The 24,383-nt window shown below is 45.4% G+C and overlaps 1 protein-coding gene across 1 annotated transcript in view; it reads right to left on the reverse strand.

The window, feature by feature from the left end:
• ARHGAP31 (Rho GTPase activating protein 31) overlaps positions 1-24,383 on the reverse strand; it is a 56,031-nt gene that overhangs the window by 19,998 nt on the left and 11,650 nt on the right. The window contains exon 2 of the mRNA XM_009946771.2: positions 202-304. Coding sequence (XP_009945073.2) covers positions 202-304 — 103 coding nt within the window. The remainder of the gene's footprint in view (positions 1-201; positions 305-24,383) is intronic.

Below are 24,383 nucleotides of genomic sequence, written 5' to 3' on the forward strand. Positions count from 1 at the left end.
GATGCAGAGGGAGATTTTTTTTTTCTTTGTCATGGCCTAATCATTGATGCGTTTTATCTCCCTGTTACCAGCTTCAGACAGTTTACCTTCTGCACCAGTGCAGAGTTCTGTTGGCTCCAGTCTATGTCTGAGGGATTAACAGCAAAAAAGTACTGAGCAATGTGACCAAATTCCTCCAGCACTCAGCCAGGTTGTCCTTACCTCAGCTTTTGTATGTTGGATGTCACTCCTGAGAGGCGGTAGATCCCATCCACAATGCCATGAGTCTCAATGAACTCCGCACAGCTCTTCAGCACGTAGGGGACTAGGAGAGGAAAACAAGGCAAGATGTCCAGTGAATACACACCTAGAACTTCCACAAGTCCCCACAGAGGAGGCAGTTTCATGGAACAACAACAGAGGCTCTCCGCAGATGCAGGGAAGGGTACAGCAGGGGGAGAAATACAGAGCAAAACAAACAAAAAAAAACCCCACAAAGTAGCCGTGGCCAATTTGCAAAGTTAAGATATGCTATGGTTGTGCCATGCCACACTCATTGACATACGACAATGACTGACCCTGAAGTCACAGAAAAATTGTGGGAAGAAAGGTAGGGTTTCTTTCTCTCCCTTTTTCTTTTCTTTCCAGAAAAAGAAGCAATTTCATTCTAATTAAAAGCATGAGGTAAAGCATGAGGTCCTGGGAACCTTCCCCCTCCCCAGGATAGAGCTCCAGCCTCGCTGAATTGTGCCAAAAGGTCTGATTGGCTTGGATAAAAATCAGAGAAGCATTCACACTTCCATATAAGCCTACGTACCCGCAGTTTAGTGCTCATAAACTCCCACAGAGGGGGTATAAAGTTCAAATATTGACTAGATCTGCACACTGACAAAATCTGACATTGGCTTCAAAAGAACTCCATCAACATAACCAGCCAAAGACTTAACTGGCCTTAAAGCTGAGAGGAGCCCGAGGCACAACATTTACATCCAGACTTGGACCCAAAGCATATGTTTATTTTTTTCCCCATTATATAGGTATAGGAAACCCTCACCCTCTTGGTCAGACCAAGCCTCCCTGTCCCCAGTACTATAACAACCCTAGTTATAACAATAACAGTAAGAAAGCCCTTCCTTATTAGGTCCTAGAAACTACTGTGTGTTTGACGCAATGCTTCACACAGCCATAAGCACGAAAGTCAGTAAAGGCAGAAGTTGAAGTTCCCTGCTGTAATGCTGACTCTGCTGCACTGCACATTCAGAAAGCTGTATGGAAGAAAATAGACTAAGCCATATATTTGACTGGAAAGCCAGGGATAGCAATTACTGCTATCTTCTTGACACCACAGAGATAATGCCTCTGGCTGGACCTTCCCTGAGTTCTTCTGCTTGACGTTCAGGACCATAATGACATATTAACATGTGCTTCATCAGGCAGCATCCAAAGATAGCACTCAAAGGACAGCCCGAACAAAAAAAAGCTGGTACATACTGTGTTTCTCATGGGTGCCACCGAGGCCAGCTCATGGGTGGACTTGCCTCTACCAAGCAGCCCAGGGCACAGGCTCTGGTGAGGAGGGCTCCCAAGCTGGAGCCTCTCAGTGACACACTGTTACTGAGCCCAGTCAGTCAGGGAAGTACTACCGTTCTGCCTCCCAACTCTTACCAAGGGAAAGGTAAAGAGATTCTTCTTTTATGTCCCTTCTCTCCTCTTTTGGCCAACCCAAATGCAAGTATACACAAAGTGCCAGTGATTACTTGGAAACCTGAATGATCCAAACAATCTAATTCTCCTCAGTTAAAGAAGTCTCTCCAAAACAACAGGGAACATTTGACTTTATGGGTTTTTGAGAAGGGACTCATAATGCAGGTACATTAGTCATGCTGTGTCACACTCAAAGCCTTTGGGCTGTTTTTTAAGATGCTCAAGTTGTTGGGCTAAGGCTAACAGTGGAGCTTCTGACAGGGGCCCTAACCTACTACAACATCAATGTTCATAGGATATCATGAAATCACCAAGAGAACAGGTGAAGTCTACAGAGTCAAAGCTTTGAGCACAGCAGTTACAGAACTATAGGATTGTCTCTTCAATGACTTCTGAGAAGGCACGTCAAGTGCCTTCCAGAAGGAACATAGGGAGCCTTCCTTTTAGTGCCTACAGCACCTACTTCCTAGAAGGACTAGATGATGTGAAAAGAAACTGAGCAAAAGAAAAATATGAAACTTCCTTAAAATCCTGACAAGAAAAGCCCAAGTGATACATCAAGAAAGAGGACCTTCCTATCTCTGAGTAAGACCTGATTATCTGTAACTGCAGTAGGGAACCCAAATCATATGATGATGAGCTGGCTAGAAATAAAAAAAAAAAAACACAAGGAAAGGCAAATGACTTCAGGCCTCTTCTTCATTTCTGGCTGGTCAGGCTGTGCCATTTTCATGGCCAGAGACACATGCATACGTGGCATATGATTTCCTTCTCGGTAGGGATCTCTGGGAATAAATCTAATGTAAACAGCAAAACCAAAAGCTAGGCAGATCCATGTTCACTTCTGATCTATTTGAGTGCAAGAATGGGTGAACCACTCTACGCTACCCGGAAAAGGAAGAATTAATTGAACAGAAAATGGGGTCCATGCCCTCAGCACCCTTTATTAGACACTTTCAAAAGCTTCAGTGTTAGAAATGAGCACACCAACTAAATATGCATGTATTGATGTTTGTTGTGACTAATTTGACCTCTTGAAAGAAAGACCTATTAAATCACGCTATTTTTTTGCTGAGTTTTACGTTTCCTTGGGATAAATTAGGTCAAGAGGCCTCAGGCAGGTAAGCAAACCTCTTATATACAAGCCAGAGAAGGCTAGATACATCTGTTGAGGACTGGTAAGCATAAAAAGGGGCCTCAGGGGACTAATCTGTAGCAAAATTATAAAATTCAACCCATTTTTAAAAGTAGGTGAACACTCCACAGTAGAGATAAACTATGGACTACAGACAGACAATATGCATGGAGCTCTGCCAGTATCTTTTACTTCAGCCGTGTAGTCTTCTCTGCTTTTCCATCCCTGGGCTTCTCACATATTGCTGCCAGTGCTCTTCACTCATCATGTACATGATTTCCTGCCGTACCAGGTCTTTGGCTCTTACGAAGAGAAACAGCCAGTTATGCCAAAATGTGTGGTGGTTTTGTGACGTCAAAAAAATCCACACAGGACACATTTCACTTTCGACCAAAACTTACAGACATTGATCTCAGATCCCTAGAGGTGAAGGGACTGCATCAGCTTCCTGCAAAGCAAGGCCCTAAATGCAGCACTTGTATGAAAATGGGGCACAATAAATGTTTTCTTTGAGCAGAATCTGCATCTCTGGAATTCCTGAGCAGCTCTGATCTCCTGCGAAGCTTCATCTTTTGCATCTGGGGGAGGTGAGGTTAGAGCAGCAGTGAGCAGCTCCCTCTCATTTCCAGATGTTTCTGAGGTGGATTGATTATTTCAGATGTGGCTCCTGATGAACCAAAACAAAGGCTGTGATCAACCCTGAATGCAGGGAGGTACGTGTGCTTTACAATGGGACTCTATCAGCATTACAGGGGACACGTAAACCACAGAGCTGGTCTCTCCTGAAGGAAGATCATACGTGGATGGGGATTTGTAGCAGGGGCTGTGCATGTGCATGCAGGCACAGAAAGGGAGTGGGGGGTCGGGGGTGTCCAATCTTGACACTTCTATAATTAAATCTGTGCTGGAGGCTTAGAAGTTGGAAGAGGCAGCTGGTGTCACAAAGACCCCGCTTGTTCTGCCAGACAGTCAAACTGTCCTCGTTTAAAACTACAATAGAAACCAGATGGAGGAGGAGAAGAGAGCGTGGAGAAAGGCATCAGTCAGAAGGGAAATTGAGTTATAAACATACTGCACACAAAAGACAATACTTCTCTTCCCCTAGACAAAAATAAACCAGAAAGGCAGTCACGGTAACTCGTTCCACTCTCACTGGATGTCATCTCTGAGCTCAGTGTATGCATGCGTTCACCTTCATCAGGGTCTTTACCATGACCACATCTCGTGCCACCTCCTCTACATGTGTGTGCTACTTCTGCTAGGTCACGAATTTTGCCTCCCTCCCCTTCTGATCCCTCCGGCTTCCAGTGCCAGTCGTGGGCACTGAGCGCCTCATCTCCCAGCATTGCTGGGATGTGGGGGGAGCTCTCCCTTCTCCCATCCCTTCCCATCCATGGTGCCAGCACCCACCAAACCTCCCCACCAGTGAGCAAGGTGCTCACCCTTTGCCTGTCTGACAAAGGTTTCATCTGGCACAAGGCTGAGCATTTTGGATCAAAGCCCGGGAGACTTTTAAGCGTGTACTTAACTAAATCACCAAGCAGCCCAAGTAGGAGGGGACATTAGGAAAAGAGGGAGTCACCCCGTCTAACAACCAGCAGAAGGACGGCCTCCTGGCCTCCCACCAAATCCAGCAAAGAGAGAGAAAGACCCTGGTCTGGCAGCAGTTGCAACCAATGCCCTGTGGCCTTCAGTGCTGCCTTCTAGAAGAAACTCTTTGTCTCCATGGGCTACAGAAGGGGCCTAGGGAGGAGGCTGTTAAGTCAGTCACCCTAACCAGTCTGTGTGGATATCGTCCAGTAAGGCTGTGCTTAAAGTTAGCTAACCTGGACTGAGTCATGTGTTCAGGGTACCCTGTATTGAGCTGGACTGAATAGCAGCAGGCTTCATTTTTGTCTTTATCCTCCTGTTGTTGTCTCAGAGGGCTGCTTCTAAGGACAAAAATTAGTGATAGAGCTACTCACGTCCTCCTTAGTGGTTGCTTTATGCTACACGGATGAGGTTTCAAGTCCTCTTTAATTTTATTACAATTTTAGTTCAAGTAATGTGAGGAAAAATGCAGACCTTTCATTTCACCTGGAACAACAACTTTTTGATGTTTAACTTGCAGGAAATAGTTTGTTGGTTTTTTTTTTAATTTCTCCCAAAAATGAATCCTGTGCCATAAAAATGTTGTGGGCATTTTTATTTCACCATTTTGGTTTTGTTACATATTAGTATTTTTTCAAATTGTCTTCCACTGCCCTCAATAACAATGCATGGTTCTTATCATGCTATGTCAATAGCATGAAAATAAAGGTCAAAATAGTCTTTTGTTTCCATTGAAATGACTAAATTAGGAAATACTGCCTCCTAAAAATTAAGTGGTTCAGTCTGTACTAAGCAAGAGCTGTTATTTTATACAAATAAAAGTAACAACACAGTACACATTTTAGAATATACTAGTATATTAACTTGGCCTCCTAATCGTAGGAAAAGAACAGCATTGTATAAACGGCAACATACTTGAGAGTCAGTATCTCTGATGTGACATTTTTCTGCATTTCCTGATACTTCCTACTTTAAATCATGTGCTTTAATGCTGATTCACTAGATTTCTTTCCTTCTTTTTTTTTTTTTTTTTTTGCTGATCTTGTCTGATTTTTACTAGGCGTAAGGTTGGCTGAGAAACAGATTTCAGAAGAGATCAAACTGTGCTCTCCTCCCTGTAGCTCATCCTAGCCCTGGTCCAGCATGGCAGTCACTACTCCAGTTTGCCTCCCAATGCATAGTCCTAACCCTGCCTTGCCACCAGTTATCATCTCCTTTGCCTTCCACCGTCTCCTTTTCAGTGGTGGCCAGGGATGGAAGGGATCACAGCATCCAAAATTGCTGCAGAGGACCTCTCCTGCTCAGAGGTGAAGTTGGCAGAGCTGGGGAAGGAGATGGTTTGCCTGCCTGGACGTAACTGCTACAAGGACAAACAGAGAGCTTCAGTCTCCAGGACATCTATGCATACTTTTCACCAGCACTAAATTCATTTTACAGAAGAAAAAAAAAAAAATAAACTGTCTCACCATCGAACTCCAGTGTTTAGTTTGGCTGTTAATACTGAGCTACCACAACCCTCCCATGTACACACGCACCTGTGTTTGAATAGCATGAGAAAGCTAAACAACACCAAATAGGCTTAAAACCAAAACTTGTTACAGTCCTCCTCGCCTCTTCCCCCTTAGCTGCCATAAACACAGTCAAAAAATGACGAATAGCTGGCGCAAAAGTGATCCTGTCTGCATGGACAGCACAACTGAATCACCATGTAAGTCAGTCACACGCTTTGTATTTTTTTCCCCTCTACTTCTGTGGGAGATGTCTCTGCAATGTCACGAAGGTTAGCACAACAGTCCCACTCCCTGTGATGAAAGCACCGTCCTGAACGCAGTTGTGATTCTGGTGGGCAAAGATGTCGGAAAAAAGGATCTTGAATCTGTCAGATGCTGTGAGCCATCACCCTCCATGGCCTGCGTGGGAAGTGGAAACGCTGAGCTCTGTTCGGGATGTGGCATGCTGATTTTAAGCAAATGCATTTCAACACAGCCTGCAGGCCCAGTGTGAGTTTGAATGAAGTCAATTACACCACTATCAAGTTTTTTTTTTCCCATTGATACTATACCCAGCTTACATCTCATGTATCTAAATAAGACATGTAGAAACACCTGATTTTCCAGAGCAGATCTGACATCTATGATGTTCCATGAAGAAATGAAAAAGCCTACAGCAGACCTGGCCACCTCATTGACAACACACATCAAAGAAAGCCTGAGAGAAAGCCCTGCATAAGCAAGCATTGAATCCTGACTCTCAACCCCAGCAGTCACTGTGCCCCTCTGAAATGTGATTAGTACCTTGACATAGCTGGCAAATTCTGTCATGCAGGCACTTTTGAAAAGAGGTTGTACTAAATACTAGAATAGTTTTGTTAGGAAAACATCCTGCTGTGAATTTCCTGCAGAAAAAGACCAGATAACCAAACAGGATATCTCCACTGCTAACTTTTATGACTCTGTGATACAGCCACCTCAGAAAACAGTGGCTTAGATTCTGCAGGGCAGGTCAATGAGCTGTGTACGTCCTCAGCTAGCCATTTGAATCCTAACAACTCTGATTCACAGCAGATTAGAGTGGGTATTGTACAGCATTTTGTTCACCACAGCACAAGCAATTGGGGTAATTAATTCTGGAGGTAGGAGTAATGGGACAATTCATGCTGTCTCAGGAAAGGGACTCAGGTACAAGTATAGAAATGATTGGAATAGTTTTGAAGCTGCATATAATGAATTGACCTCCGTCTCGGTAAATGCCTAAATACTATGAGGATAAGCAGGCTGTGAGACGGGAATCCTGCCATTAACCTTGTTTCTGATGACACATACTAAAAACACTATCAAATCCAAAGGCTGCACCAGCGCTGATGGAGCGCAGAAGTGAGCAGGGCAATGCCGATGGTGCAGCTCAAGGGAGACGGGAGAGGCAACCTGCAAGGGAAAAGTGCAGGTAAGTGTTGAGCACCGGGATGGACAGCCAGTGATTTAGGTTCTATTTGAAGTCTCTTCAGTGCCCGTGGTCTTTCATCCAGATCAATAAACAAGCCTATGGACTGCAGGTGTCACACTGTATCATGTTTTCCTTCCTTTCTCCGCTCTATTCTTAAGCATGGACAGCAATGTAAGCCGTGCTAACATACTTAACTGGTGGCAACAAAGTGAGGAAAATATATGGACTTCATAAGTTCTTTTCCTTCTCTCAACAGATTTTGACCTATATGTTTTCATTTACAAGGGCTTTAGAAACAAGTCAGAAAATAAACAATGCACAGTCTCCATCTTTTGCCTGAGCCTGCTGGCTGATGCAGACTTGCTCCGTTTCCTACAGTTCCAAAATTACTCTAGAGGTGAGTTGTAAGCTATTACACCCATTTCTTGACTGTAAAAAGAGTGTAGAAACCAACATCTCCCTTGACACGTGTGAACCCTTACACAGGATTCTTATGATCCCAGAATCTGGAGAAAGGCAATGCAAGGGGATCAATGCATACTCTCTCTACCCAGCTGTCAGTGTCATCTTGTTCCTTATTCCTTTTCAACTCAGACTTTAGTGTGCCAGGCAATAGGGATTCCAGGTTTCTTTTTATAAGGAAGCCTTTTGGGGCTGTTAGAAAGAAATTCCGGAAGCTTAAATCTTGACATGCATCTGAAAAATACCAGCTACTAGTTAAATAATTTTGAAATCCTTTGTACTGTGCCTTTCATAAGCACCACTTCCATACACTGAAATCTATAGCAATCTCTGTAGGATAGAGAATTTGTCTGTAGTTTATGTGCAGTTCTGTCACGCTACTTCGCTGTTAGACAGATCCTTAGTCCACTTTTGTCGTGATGTCATGCTGGTGACAAAGCAACTAGTTCTCAAATAAATACTCTTGGGAGGCTTCAGGAAAAGTGGTGCTGTTGTTATCCTGCTTGTGAAGAGACAGGGTGAAGCTAGGAGCTGGGCAGTTGTCTCGTGAACTCTGGTGCTGCAGCGAAGTGGGCTGCTCTGCAGTTCTCTCTGCCGTTCTTTCCCAGGAAATTTCTGTTGTCACTTTGAACGTGCAAGGATAGGCTGGAGGTCCGTCAGCACTCATGGTTCTCTTTCCATGCCTGCTGCACAGCAAATCATTTACAAGCATATATGACAACCACTCCCAAGCTTTAAAGCGCACATCCAACTGTGCCAGCTAATGCAGAATGGCAGTGCCAACGAGCTCAGGTGTGTGAAAGGGAGAGCAGGGGCCAATCACCCCACTGAGAGCCCAGGTTAACATTTGGTAGCAAGGTACGAAGTAACTAGGAAGCTGTCCTGAACCAAGCTCTCATATGGATGAAAAATGGCATGGCTGAATCTCACATTACATATTTATATCTTTTCTCTTCTCTTTATTTTGCCCCCTGTCACACTGATGGACTGATGCAGACTGACACTAGATTATGCAGCAATGTTCTTTCACTCAGGCCTCTCACTGATCTTCCCTCTAGGGCTCTCCTAGTGAAGAGCGTATACAGCAATTTCCAGAGGTTATTCCAAATGGGCTGTTTTACGGATAGTCAACAACTTCGGGCAAAGAGCAGGGAAAATTGCTGAAGATCATTATGTATCACAGACATACAGACAAGGAGCCTAAATGCAAACCCATAAAGGCTGCAAATGAGAAGTGAAAGGCAAATGAAAACAGACTTTTGAGAAAAAGTAAATAAGGCTTTATGATGTCAATCTGATTGAAAACAAACATGCGAAGGCACTAGCAATAATCAGTCATTACAGTTTGAAGCCAAGCAGCACAAAATCCATTCCATCTTTGCTCAGTTGCTGAGCATATATTTAGACTGAGTGTTTTTGCTGCAAGGCTGTCTGGGCCTGACCCAAAGAACCGCGCTTATACAAAAGATCCCATTGAATTCAGCAGTATTTTCCACAAGAGAAAAAAGAAATCTGCTTGTTCTACTCTCTCTTACCTCTTACTGTGGTATGCAAATACTAGCAAACGAGGTGTAGGAATCATAGAAGCATTTTCACCAGCTTTACGGGAGCATAAAATGATGGTGGGAGGTTCAACACAGAGTGGAGAATTAAGGCTGCTGCTGGCAGTGGAAGGTCACCTAGAAATGCTCCTCCTGGCCCTGCTCAGAGGCGGCTGAAAACAGTTCAGTCTTTATTTGAGGGTGATTAAGCTGTGGGTGACTCAGATTGCTAATGTTTGTCTGGTGAAACAAGGTGCTGTTCTACCCATCCTAAGTAATACCCAGGGCACACAATCACCACAGCCTGTGGGCTCAGTTTCTGTGTCTAAGCAGCATGGAGAAAATTCTGCCAGAAGCAGCACCTGGTCAGACACACATACCTCTGTACATAAATAAATGTATATCTGTGTATATATCAGCTTATAATGTGTGTGCATACATATACATATATGCATGTAATTTTACATACACGACTATATTCATTTATGTATGCGTATATATGTGTGTGAGCAATCTCATGTGCATTACCAGGAAAATCTTCCTAGAGAAATCGCTTTTTTTTTTAATAAGGTGTCAATCAAAGCTTCATATCCAAAGGTGGTATTTACAGAGTCAAAAGCTGTAAAAGTCTTGCTAGACCGATGTCATAGGTCTGGGGGATACATCACTACATGCTGGTGCTCTTGCTTGTTGAAGCAGCCAGAGAATAAGCCATTGCCACAGATATTTTCCATGCTCTTCTGTCCCAGGCAAAATGCTAGTGCATTGCCCTGCGTGTTGCTACTGTGCTGAAGGCCCTTCTGGGTGAAGCACTCTCAGCCAAGGAAAGCTGTTGGTTTGGGAGTGGACTCCTGAAGCATGCATGGATTTCTACATCAGCAAATCCAGAACCCATCTCAGTGGATTGGTTTCACTCAGTAGCTTAGTTAAGATGCCCATGGGTATGGGTCATTTTGGCCAGACCTTTTCATCTCCAGAGGCTGCAGCCCTCTAAAGTTTTCCTTACAGCCTTGATCGCAGGGATCGTATTTTCCTTTCCGTACACTAGGGATAGTAAAGAGATCTAAAAGAAGCTGCCAAGCGGCCTGGCTCTACATCTGGATGTGGTGTTGCACCTTCAGGGCTTCTTTCAGAAACAGCAGGGAACACAGAACTGCTCCATCTGCCAGCCTTGTGGCAGATCAGCATTTCACATATGTTGCAAGAGGGCAACCCACACTCCAAAGCCTGTGAGAATCATCAAGGACAGCAGAGGAAGCAGAACAGTATTTGCAGATGGTGTCACACAGCCTCCCAGCCTTCTAGAGGCTGATGCTGGGCTGCGATTGTCTAGAAAATATTTCCTGCCATGCTGTTTGTGTCTACCTCCACCCGAGGAAGTCGACACACAACTACCGAGATGCACTCAGAGCATACAGCATGGTTTCTCCAGGGTTGACCTGCAGGGACTGTACCTCTGCGACTGCCTGCCAGAGGGGTAAGGGTATCAGAAACAGAAATGTTCTGTCAGAAGGTCAGTGATGAAAGGAGGCACAATACGGCTGTTACAGGCCCTAACAGAAGGGGAAAGGAAACAAAGCTGAAAAAAAATATTACAGCATGATGGTATCCTATTCCCCAAACAGGCTTCTACCCCCTCACCTCACAGGGAGAAGTCAGGAGAGACATCTATCTATGTGCTACTCTTCTTTGTATTCCTAAGGCCCTTCTGTTCCCAGTGGAAGAAGTTGTCCCCATGACTTTCCTGCCCCACAGAAAATACCCCCAGTTCCACATGGATACAAGCCTCTCCCTCCCTTCATCTCTCAATAAATATGCATGCCAGGGGTTATCAAGCTGAGGGTCATTCTCAGTGCTAACAATGGGGAAAAAAGCAATATCCAGCTGTTACTAAAACAGTAAATCTTGTCACTTCGCAACTGTGCTCCTCAGTTTCCAAGCCCCCCAACGGATTCTTGATATATTCCATATTTTGCTCTTTATTTTGTTTTCCATTTGGCAAGGGACAGGCTCCAAACCAGTGTGAAGAAAAACAACCTTTTTTTTCCCCTCTCCTTTTTTTTTTTTTTTTTCATTGCGCTATCTCTGCTCCAAGTCAGGCCAGGTAGTGCTTATCATTTCCTCTGCACAGCAAACAGCAGCGTGCGTGCGTTTCCTGCCAGTGGGTCCTAAACTGCAAGCTGACATTGTTTTCAAGGCCCCTCTCGCTTGGAGGCAGGGGCAGCTCTGCCGCACAGGGCTTCCTGTTGATGTCAGGCCCCTCTTCCTCCCAAAGCAAATGGGCTTCCTGCCCGCATCTGTGTCCTTTTCCATGAGGACTAGCAGGAGCCATTTTCCTACACGGCAGCCGGGAGACAAAAAAAAAAAAAAAAAAAAGAAAAAAAGAGGTACTTGAGACAGGGATATAATAGGGAGGAGCAGGGGTGGATGGGTTTTTTTGTAGTAATGTTGAAGAACATCTGGGGGCCCTCTCAATGAGGTGAGAGAAGAGATAAGAGGTCAGTCTCAGGGATGCTCGTATTTGCAAGTACCAGAGAAATCACTTATTAGCAGAGAACATCAGAGACTAATTACAGCTGCCGATTTCCCACTGCTAAGGAATGTAAGCTCTCAAAAGAAAAGCTACAGCCACGGCCCCCATGCTCCAGTGGCGCTGTCATAAGTTGTGGAAGATGCCAAGACCTTTACACCAGACCATTGACTTCATTTTTATTCTTTCGAATGGAGGAATCTCTACCACTGCCAGCACAGTTTCATCAGTGGAGAAACTGGACAACGATTGCAGAACATGGCTTGCACCAAGCTGAAGTGCTTCAGCTCCAGACTGCCCCAGCAGAGAAGGGAAAACCTAATCAGACACCATTTCGGACCTCCCCACAGTCCATGGCATTCAAGGTTTGCATTTTGTCCCATTGGAGAAGCTGGTGGGCTTGTTCTAGCTCCCACCAGGAGGTCATCAGTTTGCTGCACAGCGTAAGAAACAGCCTGGGAACATGATGTGGTTACAGGCTCCGTCATGGTGGGGACACACAACAGGGCAGAGCGCGAGGAGCACAGCCGTGGCAGTGCCGTTGCCTGCCCTCCACAGCGTTTCAGCCACGTGGCCCCCACAGCCTCCAGCACAGGGCAAGGAGCTGGCTTGCGTTAGGACACATTCTCCTGCAAGTCAAGATTTCCCCTACCTAGGGAATGAATGGGGGAAAAAAGTCCTCCAGCATTTTCTATACTATACCTAAAACTGTGGCCAAAATGAGTGGAATGGGAAGGGGGTTTACTACGGGATCCCTAGCAACAACCAAACAGGTTATTAGGTCCCTTAGCAATAACCAAAACAGGACGTGTCCCTTAGAGTCTCAACTACTGCTCCTAATGGTCCTCTGGGGATGAGTTTCATATATGTTTCAATATGGTTATAATGTGATTTTCTTCTTCTTTTCCTGTCTGTTGGCTGGTCACCTTCCTGCGTCACTGTAGGAACTAAGCAAAGGGTTACACTTCCAATTTCTGGACGTAAGTTGCCACAGAGGCTGACAAAATTCCTCCAGATTTATGCAACCGTAGCCAGCAGCAGAGGTGGCCCCAAGTCTGGCAGAGCTGGCGGAATTGCAAGAGAGTGAACTGGGGCTTAGTTTTCCACACAAGAAGAAATTCTTATTCGAGGTACAATTGCAAAATCTTGACAGCTGGTGTAAGGGTGTAAGATGCAAAGGAAAAAAGCCCGCTTATGTTCTCACAGCAGAAGTCAGCCAGGGCCACTGAAAGTCACAGTGCCGACATTTAGGTAAGCATTCCCGGCTGCAGAAGATGCACCCTGCATGGCTCAACTCAACTCTCAGCTGGAGCTGTGCCACTGCTCACACACGGAAGAGAGATGGGGGACCGGGGAAGGAGACCTCCCTGCGCTTTTTAGGGAGGTGCCACACGGTGCCAGTGGCTTTTCGGGAAGATGCCTGTCAGCCAGCAGCGCCAGCTAAAACCTGCGAGTGCTTTGCAGGATGAGACCCCATTTCCAAATGCTCTGGGAGCAAAACTGAACGTTGACGAAGGAGCATGCAAGAGAAACAGGCTCCACCGAGCTCACATTTTTTTGTTGCACTCTCCCTCTCTTTTGGTACGGCTTGCTGTTCGTGAATGAATTACCTCAATCACTCTTAAGCAATGTACGGACCAGGAAAAGGGTGTGGGGATTATTAATGGAAAAATCCTTGAATCTTTTAGCCCTGCAGCATGGCTACAGTTACAAAGAAAACAGGATACCATGCTGCATATGGGGAGGAGGAAGAGAAAAGGAGCAGAAAGTCTAATGATCTACAGGGTCTGACTTGCAAGGAAGAACAAAGTGACGGTGGTAAATAGGCACAGCTGGCCCAAATTACCAGGGGAGAAACGAACGCGCACAACAGTGGTCTGCAGCGGGTGCAAATACCACTGAGGGAAAGGGCTTGTTCTGAATGATCAAGTGGCTGTAACTAGGAGTGACTGAATGAAATTATGAGGGGAAATTTCAGTTGAATGGTAGGAAAAACCTCTTAAGAGCGAGACATAGTATCATGTAGAATTGCCTTCTCAAGGGAGGGGGTGGGAGCCACGCTGCCTGGATATTTAAAATTAGGCAGGAGATTACTCTGAAGGGAACGGCCCTGCACTGGCCGCTGTGACAAAGACAAAACGATCTTGCTGGCCTTCCCATGTCGTTATCAGGTAATGCCTTTTAAGCCACAGTGAGATCCCCTGGAAGACCTTGCTATGTTAATTGTAAAGGAAAGCACGCGGTGCCAGCACTCACTACAACAAGGGACAACCGCAACCAGCAGCTGGAGTTTAAATTGGATGCTAAAGCATGCGGGAAGAAAGACTACTTGAAAATCTTCCAGCAGAATGATTTTCCAGTGGGAAGGAGTGCATTTCACAGAATCAAAATGTTTCACCAGAACGCAGGGATTCAGTTTGATTTTTCAACTGAAGGAACACTCATTATTGTTTCTAGAAGATGAACTATGTTCATTTCCATATCATTATTTTCAACATATTATAATCTTTCGGAGATTTTTAGTAGGGGAAGTTTCTACTTTTTTATTCCAATACCGGATGAAAGGAAGTCTTGTGGTAAGGGAAGATGGAGCACAGTGCAAAACAGGAACCGGCTCTAATGGATATCAAGTGATATCATCAATGACTGGCTAGTGTTTGCTCCTCTCTGCACACTTCTGAGGACGGCAGCACCATTCCTTGCAAGCTGAAACCCAGAATATTGTGTGTGTTTCTCATCAATGAACCAGAGAAAAAGGAACCGAGTGTCCCTAGGATTTGCTTTTCAACCCTCAGGATACAAAAGCCCCTCATTTGAAATCTTGCTTGTATCTCACGTTCCCCATTGTGAGGATAAAACCCCAGCACAGTCTCCCAGAATGTTCTTCGCTTCCATCAGCAAAAACCTAACCCCTTGGCAAGGAGTCATGAATTAACAGAGGATAAGTATCGTTCTTATCCCATAGGTGCAAAAAATGAGAAACAGAAATGAGCTGGCAGCCTGAGGTCATGCAGTGAGTTAGTGGAAGGGCTAATGTTAGAGCCCACAGCTTTGATTCCCACTCTGTAACTAAACCACAGGGCCAGTTTTCTTGTATCTGAACTCCTGGTAAATAGAAACTTACCTTCAAAAGTTCAGAAGTTGGTAAAGCACACAGAGATTGCAACTGGCTTACCAGAATCACTGACTCAGAAAGTCGAGTTGAAAATCTCACATAGATACGTTTTTCTGGGAGAAGCTCAATTCTTTCCAAGCTTCTATCAAACCAGGAAGACCCTCCCTACTCAAACTTCTAGCCAAAATCTGGACACACGGACTAAAACCTCAGGAGATTTGCGTCAGAGATTGCTGATCAGATTCTTGCAAGCAACCTTTTGGGTTGGTTGTCCTAAAAGTTAGCCTTGTACCGAAAGACCAGACTGCAGCACCCCTGTGCCTGGGAATGTTTGGAACTGGATCCACGCTTTGTGGCTTGGTCTCACTTCTAATTCTTTCCTTTTTTTCCCTCTTGAATAGTTCTCTCATAACTAAATACCACAATAATGGCAAGAAGCTACCCAGAGGCCATCTGGGGAGAAGCTGCATTATTTCTGATCATTTCAGGGAAGGGAGGTTGGTGGGGGATGGGAGGGGAGGCCTGAATTCACTGGAAAAGTTGTCCTGTCTGTTCACAGATCAGCTATACCAAACTTCTTGCATTCCCTGTCTTCCGACTTCTTCCATCTCTTCAACTATCCATTGGTTTCCTTTCTTTACCTTTCATTTTCATTTCACAGAGTACTCAGTTTTCAGCACAATTTTGAGACCAAACTCAAGCCCCACCTTTGGGACCTGGACCAAGGTTTAAAAGTCCTCTCCAGCTAATAGGCACTTGGATCTGGCATTTACAATTCAGGCCCATATCTTTCAACTGTAGTTCTAAACTGGATCAAAGACTTTTGTTCCTAGCTTTTGTTCACAGCTTTTGTTCCCTTCTCTGTTCCCTTGAAATGTCAGCAAACATGATGGCTTTGTTGATGCTGTCAGGGTGGTCTGACCGCTTCCCACGCTGGGCATGCAGATTGGGTAGCCGTGGAGCAGTCAGCAATTCACTGGGTGTCTCCTCTAGGATGTTGTTGTTCCTCACACCATGGCAGTGGCCTGAAGCAGCAACACTGCCATGAAATCAACAAAAAACAAATCCACCTCCAGCTGCCCTGGCTCACAGAGAGACATACAGACTGTTTGTTCCAAACCAGCAGCTGCCAATGCTGCCAGGAGGACAACAATCATGCTGGGAACTCAGGGTTCTCCTCAGATATTGGGACGGATATCCATCCCTTCAGACATTCCCTGCTTTGTCTGGAGAAAGGCTCAAAATATATGCATTACTGCTGCCTCCTGAACCAGCAGACTGCAGGGCTGTCAGAGCTCACAGTCCTCATGGCTGTTCTAGCTCTCTGCCGACTTCAAAGTGGAAATGGTTTCTCTCAAGTCCAAGTGGGGGGACACAGGCATGTCCTACCCCAGGCACCTCCTGTCACCTCCCCAGATGCCTCTGGGGCTGCTCTGAGACCATCCGGGACCTTCCCGGCTATTGGATGTTCCTTAGTCAGCACTGGCTGCACTGCAGGGTGGGGACAGACAGGACTGCTGGCCACCCTGTTGTTCCCTGCGAGGTTACAGTAGAGCCTGTGCACAGCCCAGCAGGCTCTGCCTGAGCCACGGGAAGTACCTGCAAAACATGTCTGCCTGCTGTCACAGCATCACAAGGCGGTTCACAGGAGGGATGGAAAAAGATAGGCTGTGAGTCAACTACCAACCACAGGCCATATTGCCCTGCCCTACCACAGGAACCAATTTTAGCCTGCACTGCCCAGTAAGGGTTGTCTTAGCATCACTCCTCCACTCACCTGAAGTGTTTGTACCAAGGAGGATCCTCAGGGCTTCCGGGACATTTGTCTTACTCTCTCTGCTTTGCCTGCCAATATGTTGCAAAATGTTGGTCGTGGCTTCTCAGCTGTTCTGAAATAACATTTTTGGCTTCAGCCTGAAAAGCCCAAGTAGCGCTGCTCTGCTGCGCTTCCCTGGTAGCCACCATGTTAAGGATGCGGTCATATTTAGGAATGAGCTGAGGCTCTTCCTCCTCTCCGCTCCACACTTCTCAGGTTCAGTCGATCTTTTCCTACCACTGTGCTTTTCCCAACTGTTTATTATTAATTCATTTACTCCAATTACAACAGAAAAGGGCCCTGGCCAAAGAGGAATTTTGCAGCATGTCTCAAAAAAGAGATCATATTTGTCTGCAGCTTGGCTTCATTTAAGGAAGGTCATTCCGTGGTCAACCACTCTCAAAACAGACAATGCCTTGTCTCCAGGTTTCCAGAACCTGCCATCCAGGCACTGCCATCAGAGCTTTCAATTGAGTGCTCCTCTGGTATATGTCCAACCCCACCAATGCTTTCTCAGCAGTCTGTCCTTCAAGATATTTAGGCCAACACAATCTACTTCTCTTGGAGTTGATGCTACCACCATCTTCAATGCCAACTGCAGTAAATTACAACAGTGCAACCTGCTGTTGACAAATTCACCTAAAGTTTTGGGGTTTTTTTCACTCAACACCAGTTGTGTTCTGGTGCATTCCTTGGACTTCCCTGGAGCTAATTCATGGCTTACTCTGGTGGTAAAAGGGAAAGCATGGATGTTGCAGAAGCACTTTGTCACACGGGAGATTCACAAGTACCCATGTCACGTAGACGTTGCTTTTGTTCTGCTGTTTGACCAACCCGAATCATAAGCTCCTTTATGACTGGGAACACTTGCTGTATATGCAGATTTTAAGTACTTCCACACCAGTTGGCTGCATCATCCCAGATTTATACTAGTGTCACTGAGGTCAGAAGCTGGCCCAATGCCATGCAGCCTGTGCTTCTGGAGGAACTCAATGGTAAAAGGCAGTATGCTGAAATGGAGGCAAGGTGTCAGGATGCTGCAGGGTGCTGGAAAAACTTTTCAGAGCCACAGTAACAAAATGAAGACACCCTTTCTCTGTCAGCATGTGAACCCCTTATACTTCTTGTGTCCCACTGTGAGAGACCTTGTGTGTTGGAGCACTTGAAAGGACACATGGGGTGCCAAGAGCCACATGCGAGGGAAGGCCTGTGGTGAAACCTGCAGCCAAGGAGTATGTTCCTAACTGGTTCCTTTGGTTTGTACAGCCCTGCTCCATCCAACTTTGCCACACAGCCCTGCACGTTCCTTTCCACTCCATGGCTTCCTACACCAGAGGACAGCTGGGCAGGGGACATTCAGTGAGGCCTGCTGTGCCTCTGGCCCACCTGAGCACAGTAGGAAAGATCTGAAATCCTGGGCATAATGGCATGATTTAGCAGCATAGCCCCCCTGGTCTTGCAGTATGCAAGCAGACATTTGGATGGATGATGTCTTGTGGACTCATGCTGGAAGTGGAGATGGCAAAGTGGGTGGGAGTCACAGTCAGGTGTACATCAGCAAACTTGTCCTGCTCAAAAGAAACAAAGGAAACTTTGCAAAAGATAGCAGCATTCCCAGGGAATCCACTTTTGAATCTGACTTGCCTGGCCACGACCTGAGATTCCTTTATAAATCGCATCAAGAAGGCAGCATTGGCCAGCAGAACACAACAGCTAATCATAAAATCTGAAGAATATCCATTATGCGCTCAGCTAGTGACATTTTAAAGCCTGTAATTTTTTGCATCTGTAGTTTCCTGGCCTGTAGTATTTACTCTCCCTTCGCCTGGAGCCAAGCTAGAGACAGGCTCAGATAAAAACCCTGCAGCTCAACACCCCAGATTTCAGAGAAATTGAGCTCAGGCATATGTACTTCAAATTCAGCCGTGATCAGAGCAATCTGAGGAGAACCAATTCAAAATGAGTTGGGCTCCAGACAGGCATCTTCATCTCCCACTTTGGCCAGGCTCTTGAGATAAGAAAAACTCAGGAGCATCTCAAGTCAGCTTTGTAGACTTGTAGACAACAGACACAAGGTCTTTTTCTTCTGATTTCAGGTTTTGTTGGGGAAATTTCTTAACTTTGATTTGGTAGCGCTTGGATAACCTCAGTTCTCTTTTACACAACAGCCTTGGTGCTCCTGACAGGAACCTTCATAGAGGGTTTGAAAAACAGAATTGGAAAAACACGAATTCGGGAAACAGGAATGTTAAAAGCTTACTAGTGCAAAGGAAAAAGTCATTGAGCGCACACAAATTTAGAAGCAGCAACAGCAAAATCCTTTGAAGGAAAACAGCAGTGATTTTTATTATTGCCTTATATGAGTTCAGAATGTTGCAAAGTTAAACAAAGCAATTATAAATCTGGGTATTTAAAAATACTTAGTGTTTCACAGTCTCCTTTGAGATGAATCAGGTATCCAAACATCTGGGGACTGTAAAATCCATCAGGAAGCTCAGACAGATGAGACACATCAAGACAGGAAGGTTCAGGGCTGCCATTGGAGAGACAAGGAACAGCAGGAGATTCCCACAGTCTCTTTTGGGTAAGAAAAGTTAGTACTACATGGTTGTGTACACTAAACAAAAAAAGGAAGAAAAAAAGAGGGCTAAAAAAGGTTTTTGCAAGTCTCCTGCTGTTCTGTGTCTTTCTCACTTTGCTCTGATCTCTCTGTACATGTCACTGGCTGCCAGGATGACTGCTTCCTGATTCATGATTTCATATTTAATTCTTTCTATATAAAAGAAATTTAAAGGAAATTATTACAAATGTTTTGGCCACACTGCATCAAGTCATTGGAAACTATTTCGTTACCCCTGACGTTTTCTTTTTTTTCCCCTCCTTTTTTTTTCTCCTTTAAGAGAAAAATTAGATGCTTTCCTAAACACTTTCCAGACTTGAACTATTCAGAGATCGCATGTGGAAGGCAAACACAGCCCAGGCCTGGAAGAAAGAGGCTCTCATACTGGACACCCCAGTAGCTCGGGGCGTTGCAGGCGGTGTCCTCAGCAGAGTTTCCTTTCAGAGAGCTGTTGCTGCATGAAAATGCTTTGGGTGTAGCAATCCTGTGCTCATCCCACAGGCGCTTCATGAAAGAGGCAACTGTTCCATGTTGGGAATTCAGAGAAACCTCTGGCCAGCAGTGGCTGCTGGAGGCGCCCTGATTAAAGCCCCATTGTTTTGCCCACTCCAACAGTCCTGCTAAACTTCTCCCTCACGAAGCCTCTGTCTGTCCAGTGGTTTGAGAAGAGGCAAATAAGTAAATACAGTTGTTGCTGGGAATAACAAATAATGGGGGAAGCAAGGAAAAAGGAAGCAACAAAAAAAATCCTTTAATGCACAACGTTTCTTCAAAGGCAAACACCAAAGAATTGGGTTTCTGGGCTGTGTTTCTTTTGTCTTTTGGAGTCCTGGATCTTGCTGTACTAAGGGCTTTTAGACACTAACAAACACATTGCAAACACAAGAAGGGGTGTTGCAGGAAAAGGGCGTTGAGATCATACTTAATCAAACTTCCTTACATTTTGAAAGCTACAGTACTGCCGTGTAAGTCAATCATCTCTTTGCCTTTGCAGTTCTCTGCAGCCAACACAGTCGAACCACGCACTTCAGGTCAAGACCTGTATCATGATGTTAGTACGTGGCTGATGGGTTTCAGAGGAAAAAAATGCCAGGCTGAGTTCATCTCCTTGCACAGGACTATCTCAAAGGGGGACAAATGGCATGATCTAAAATCAGTAACTTATTTGAGACTGTAAAATCAGAGAAGTTTTGATTCAAAGCACAGGCTTCCAAAGCAAAGGAAGCTGAGGCACTGCAAGCCCTCAGCAGGCAATGAAGCAGAGCACATTTAAATGTTAAGTATTGAAAGCTTATCCAAGCAAGACAAAGCTGCTCTTGCTCACACCCATAGACTCTGGAACTGATCAGAGACTGAAGCTCATTTTAACATCAGTTAGGCACCAAAGGGGGAATGAAAAAACGTAGTTAGCTGATGAAAAAACGCATCACTCGCAACGCTGCAACTCAGTGGCATCTCCTTGCACTTTTCAAAACCAAGGTTGTTTCAAGGGCTGAAAGGAGCCAGAGGTAATTCCCCCACCTCTCACCCTGGCTCAGTTTTCGGCAATAGTCTGTAAGAGGAGTTTTGGATAACAAGAGTTGTTGGCACTGTGAGCATCTTCTTTTACTCTCCACTGTTGCTGATGAACACTATTCCTGTGTATCCTCTGGCTATCTGTACCCAGAAAAGCCTCTCTTCATGTGCTCTACCCCTACTACCAAAACTCACAGGATTATGAATTTTGCTCCGACTTAGAACCCTCTCTCTTCTACTATTCATTGTCAGTCTGCAGTCGTTCCAATATGGTCAGTTTTGCTCTCAGACTAGTTTTTCCAACCTCCCCCTCCTCTGTTTCAAGCATATTGGAATTTCCTCACATGCTTTCTCCACTCCACCTTTGCCCCTATTCCCTTTCCCCACTCATTCCCTCTGGTCTCCTTTTTCATTTCTCTGCCTCACTTCTTCCCTCACCAGCTGTTTCTTTGGATGCATTATCACTAGCTTCTATCAGTAACCTAAGGTTGGGTCTGATCCCAAAATCAGAATCAAATGAAATTGCTGCCAGTGACTTTTAAGGGGCAGTCCTTTCCATGAGCCAGTAATGAACCTTGTCCCATGGTGTGCAAAGAGAAAGCTGTGTTACTGCATATTCTCACTTCTAAATCAAAGACTATAAAATGAAGATTGCAGTCTTGCAGAAAGTCTTTGTAGGCACTTTTTTTTTTTCTTGGGGTTTTTTTTTTGCAAGAATAGCAGAACTAAAGACAGCATCCTGGCTAAATTCCAGTTTAGGGTAATCTCTTCTGCTACTTCAGATAGATCCTGCATTGTTTTTCCATTTCCTAGACCCAGAGGTTAGGTGGTAAATGGCTGTCACGTTCTCTTCAAAGCTAAAACATCACATATCAGGGAAGAGGCCTCACTAACCCAGAAGGAAGAGCTAGCAACGGTCCTCTCTAGGTATGTAATGCCACCCTGGTGTTCCTCACACCTCCCTCTGAGGCTCTTGGTGTGGTGCCTGCCTGAATCAGGCAAGCTGGGCGAGTGTCACCCTTTTCTGCCCTCACTGTCATCAGTGTGACACTCCCCACAGCCGCAAGAGCCTCCTTTTCAGTGCTGGGTGACCAAAACAGCTAACGCCCTCTGCATTTAATAATCATCATCATCCTCCTCAATAATACTGAGAACATTGTACCAAAAAGAAGATGATACCAGCATCATTTAACCACTGAAGGAAGTAGGATGCAGAAAAAGGAGTGGCCTAAGGTCTCTCTCACTGAGTCAAGCAGTGGCAGGAGCAGAGCTTGCCATAGCCTGTGTCACACCACTAGCGTGACTCGTACCACCTCCTTTGCTCTATGCAATTCAAACTCCAATCTGAGCAACTCATCCTTCATTTGTGTACAAACACCGAAATGAAAAGACAAAAGCAAAAGGTGTGCTTTTAAGCTGCTTACATATCTGCCAAGTCACCAAACTGGATGCAGGACAAAGGAAGCCAAGCTGAAGGTCTAAAATCTCATTTCACACACGAACGTCCACACTCCCTATTAGCCACCGGTACTGCCTCACCATGGGGTGTGGAGTGGACAGTGTTGCCCAGGGGGTGCGTGGACCTCTTCTGAATATTTCACACAACTGCGCTGCTGGTAGCTTGCAAAAGCATTCAGCCAAAACCGCTGACACGTGTCAAATCCCCCCAGCAGTGCTACTGGCCTAGTCAAGCAAGTTCGAGGAGCCATCTGGCCAGGGATGTGAGGCCCATGTGCCAGGGGCCAGCCTCTTGCTCCCCAGGCCAGGATAATTGGACATTGTTCGGCCACTGAATCACCGCTCTGTCAGGCTGCAGGCTTGTCTCGTAGGGACAAGCTAATTAACATGCAGACTGTCAAGGGAAAGAGAGGGTCAGAGATGGCCCTCACCCCTTCCTCTCCCCCATAATAAACAGGAGGTTTATGTGAAACCACAATGCCCCAATGCAGGGAGGGTAGAATGGGTGGGGAAGGGGAGGGGAAGGGAAGGGAGAAGCCCCTTGAGCACTTCCCATTCAAACCCTAATATGGGAGCCCTCATCAAACATGGGAGAGGATTTTCCTGCCATACCCAGGTTTTTGTTTGAGTGAACTTGCGAGCAGCTCCTGAAGCTACCCGGAGATCTCAGCAGCGTGCAGTGCCGTGCTTGCTGCCTTCTCGCCTTTGTCCTGCGTGGCCAAGGTCCCACTTTTCACCACCACAGCCCAACCAAAGACCTGAAAGCGCTGCAGAGAAAGGACTGCACTGCATGTCCCAACCTCCACTCTAGCATCACTGTGAGGTAAAGCAAGTAGCACTATTGTTATCAGCCTCTTTTCAAGGAGGCAGAAGTGGGGAAAGGAATAGAAATAAGGCAGTTTACAAGATAAAATATCTTTCCTTAAGCCCAAGGACAGATGTCAGATGCACCTGCACTGTCCCCTGAATCACAACTACACAAAATGTTTTCATATCCTGCAAACACTCTCTGTCAAGGGTCAGGAACATATTTTTCTGATTTTTCCTCTCCTCCCAAAGAAAACATGCATGTCTCTTTCCCTTTTTTTTACAAATGCTCAATTACATTTGCTTCACGGGTATATAAAGTTACAAAGAAAAGCTCTGCTGTCACCCTTTGTCCATCTGCTAAATCCTTCTACCATCCTGAAGTGAGTCCAAACCTGTAGTAAGAGATGCACAAAAAATCCAAAGTAGGGAACCATTATTCAGGCAGCAATAAGCCTCCAAAGCCCTTAGGATCCAGAGCTGCAGTTCACGTCTGTCTTTAATGCCCAAGAGCTAACATCAATAATTTAACAAGCGCCTTACATCCTGAAATATTTCACAAACTGCAAAAACAAGACTCACTCCACCCACCTCTAGGCTGGGAGGTGGCAGCTGTTGAGCTGGGCAGAGCAACGCTACGTGACAGTTTAGGACACTGAGTAAAAAAAACCCAAACAAATCATGGCTCCAGCTGAAATTGCTTCTGGAAAGGGAAAGATGCAGCACAGCATGTACATGTGTAAAAAAAGTCCCTATCCCCTAGAAACAAAAGATAAACCAGAGCTTTTTTTAAGGGATTGTGGCCCTTGTTCTGCCCTGTGCTTGAATGGCAACATTTCCCTAAATGATGCCACGGCAGCAACTTGACTGAACTGATGCTACACTTGCCATCTTCTGACTCACTCATCCCATTCATACAGAAGATTTTTTAGGGGAACTCCCATGCAAGCGCTGACCAGACGTAAACCTGCTTAGGGTGTAATTGCTGCAAGCATGGCTTAAGGCTGAACAGCAGCATACTTATTGAGCTGCCATGTTTAGGAGACTAAGTAGTATCGAGTTAATCTTCTCAAATCTCATTATTGCAGCAAAGTGACAGATGGGTGTTTTAGCAGGCTAGAAAAGAGGACTAATTAGGACTCCTAGCCCTGCTTCGTGTTTATTACAT

This window comes from Leptosomus discolor, chromosome 1, assembly GCF_034619465.1.
Source record: "Leptosomus discolor isolate bLepDis1 chromosome 1, bLepDis1.hap2, whole genome shotgun sequence".
NCBI lineage: Eukaryota > Metazoa > Chordata > Aves > Leptosomiformes > Leptosomidae > Leptosomus > Leptosomus discolor.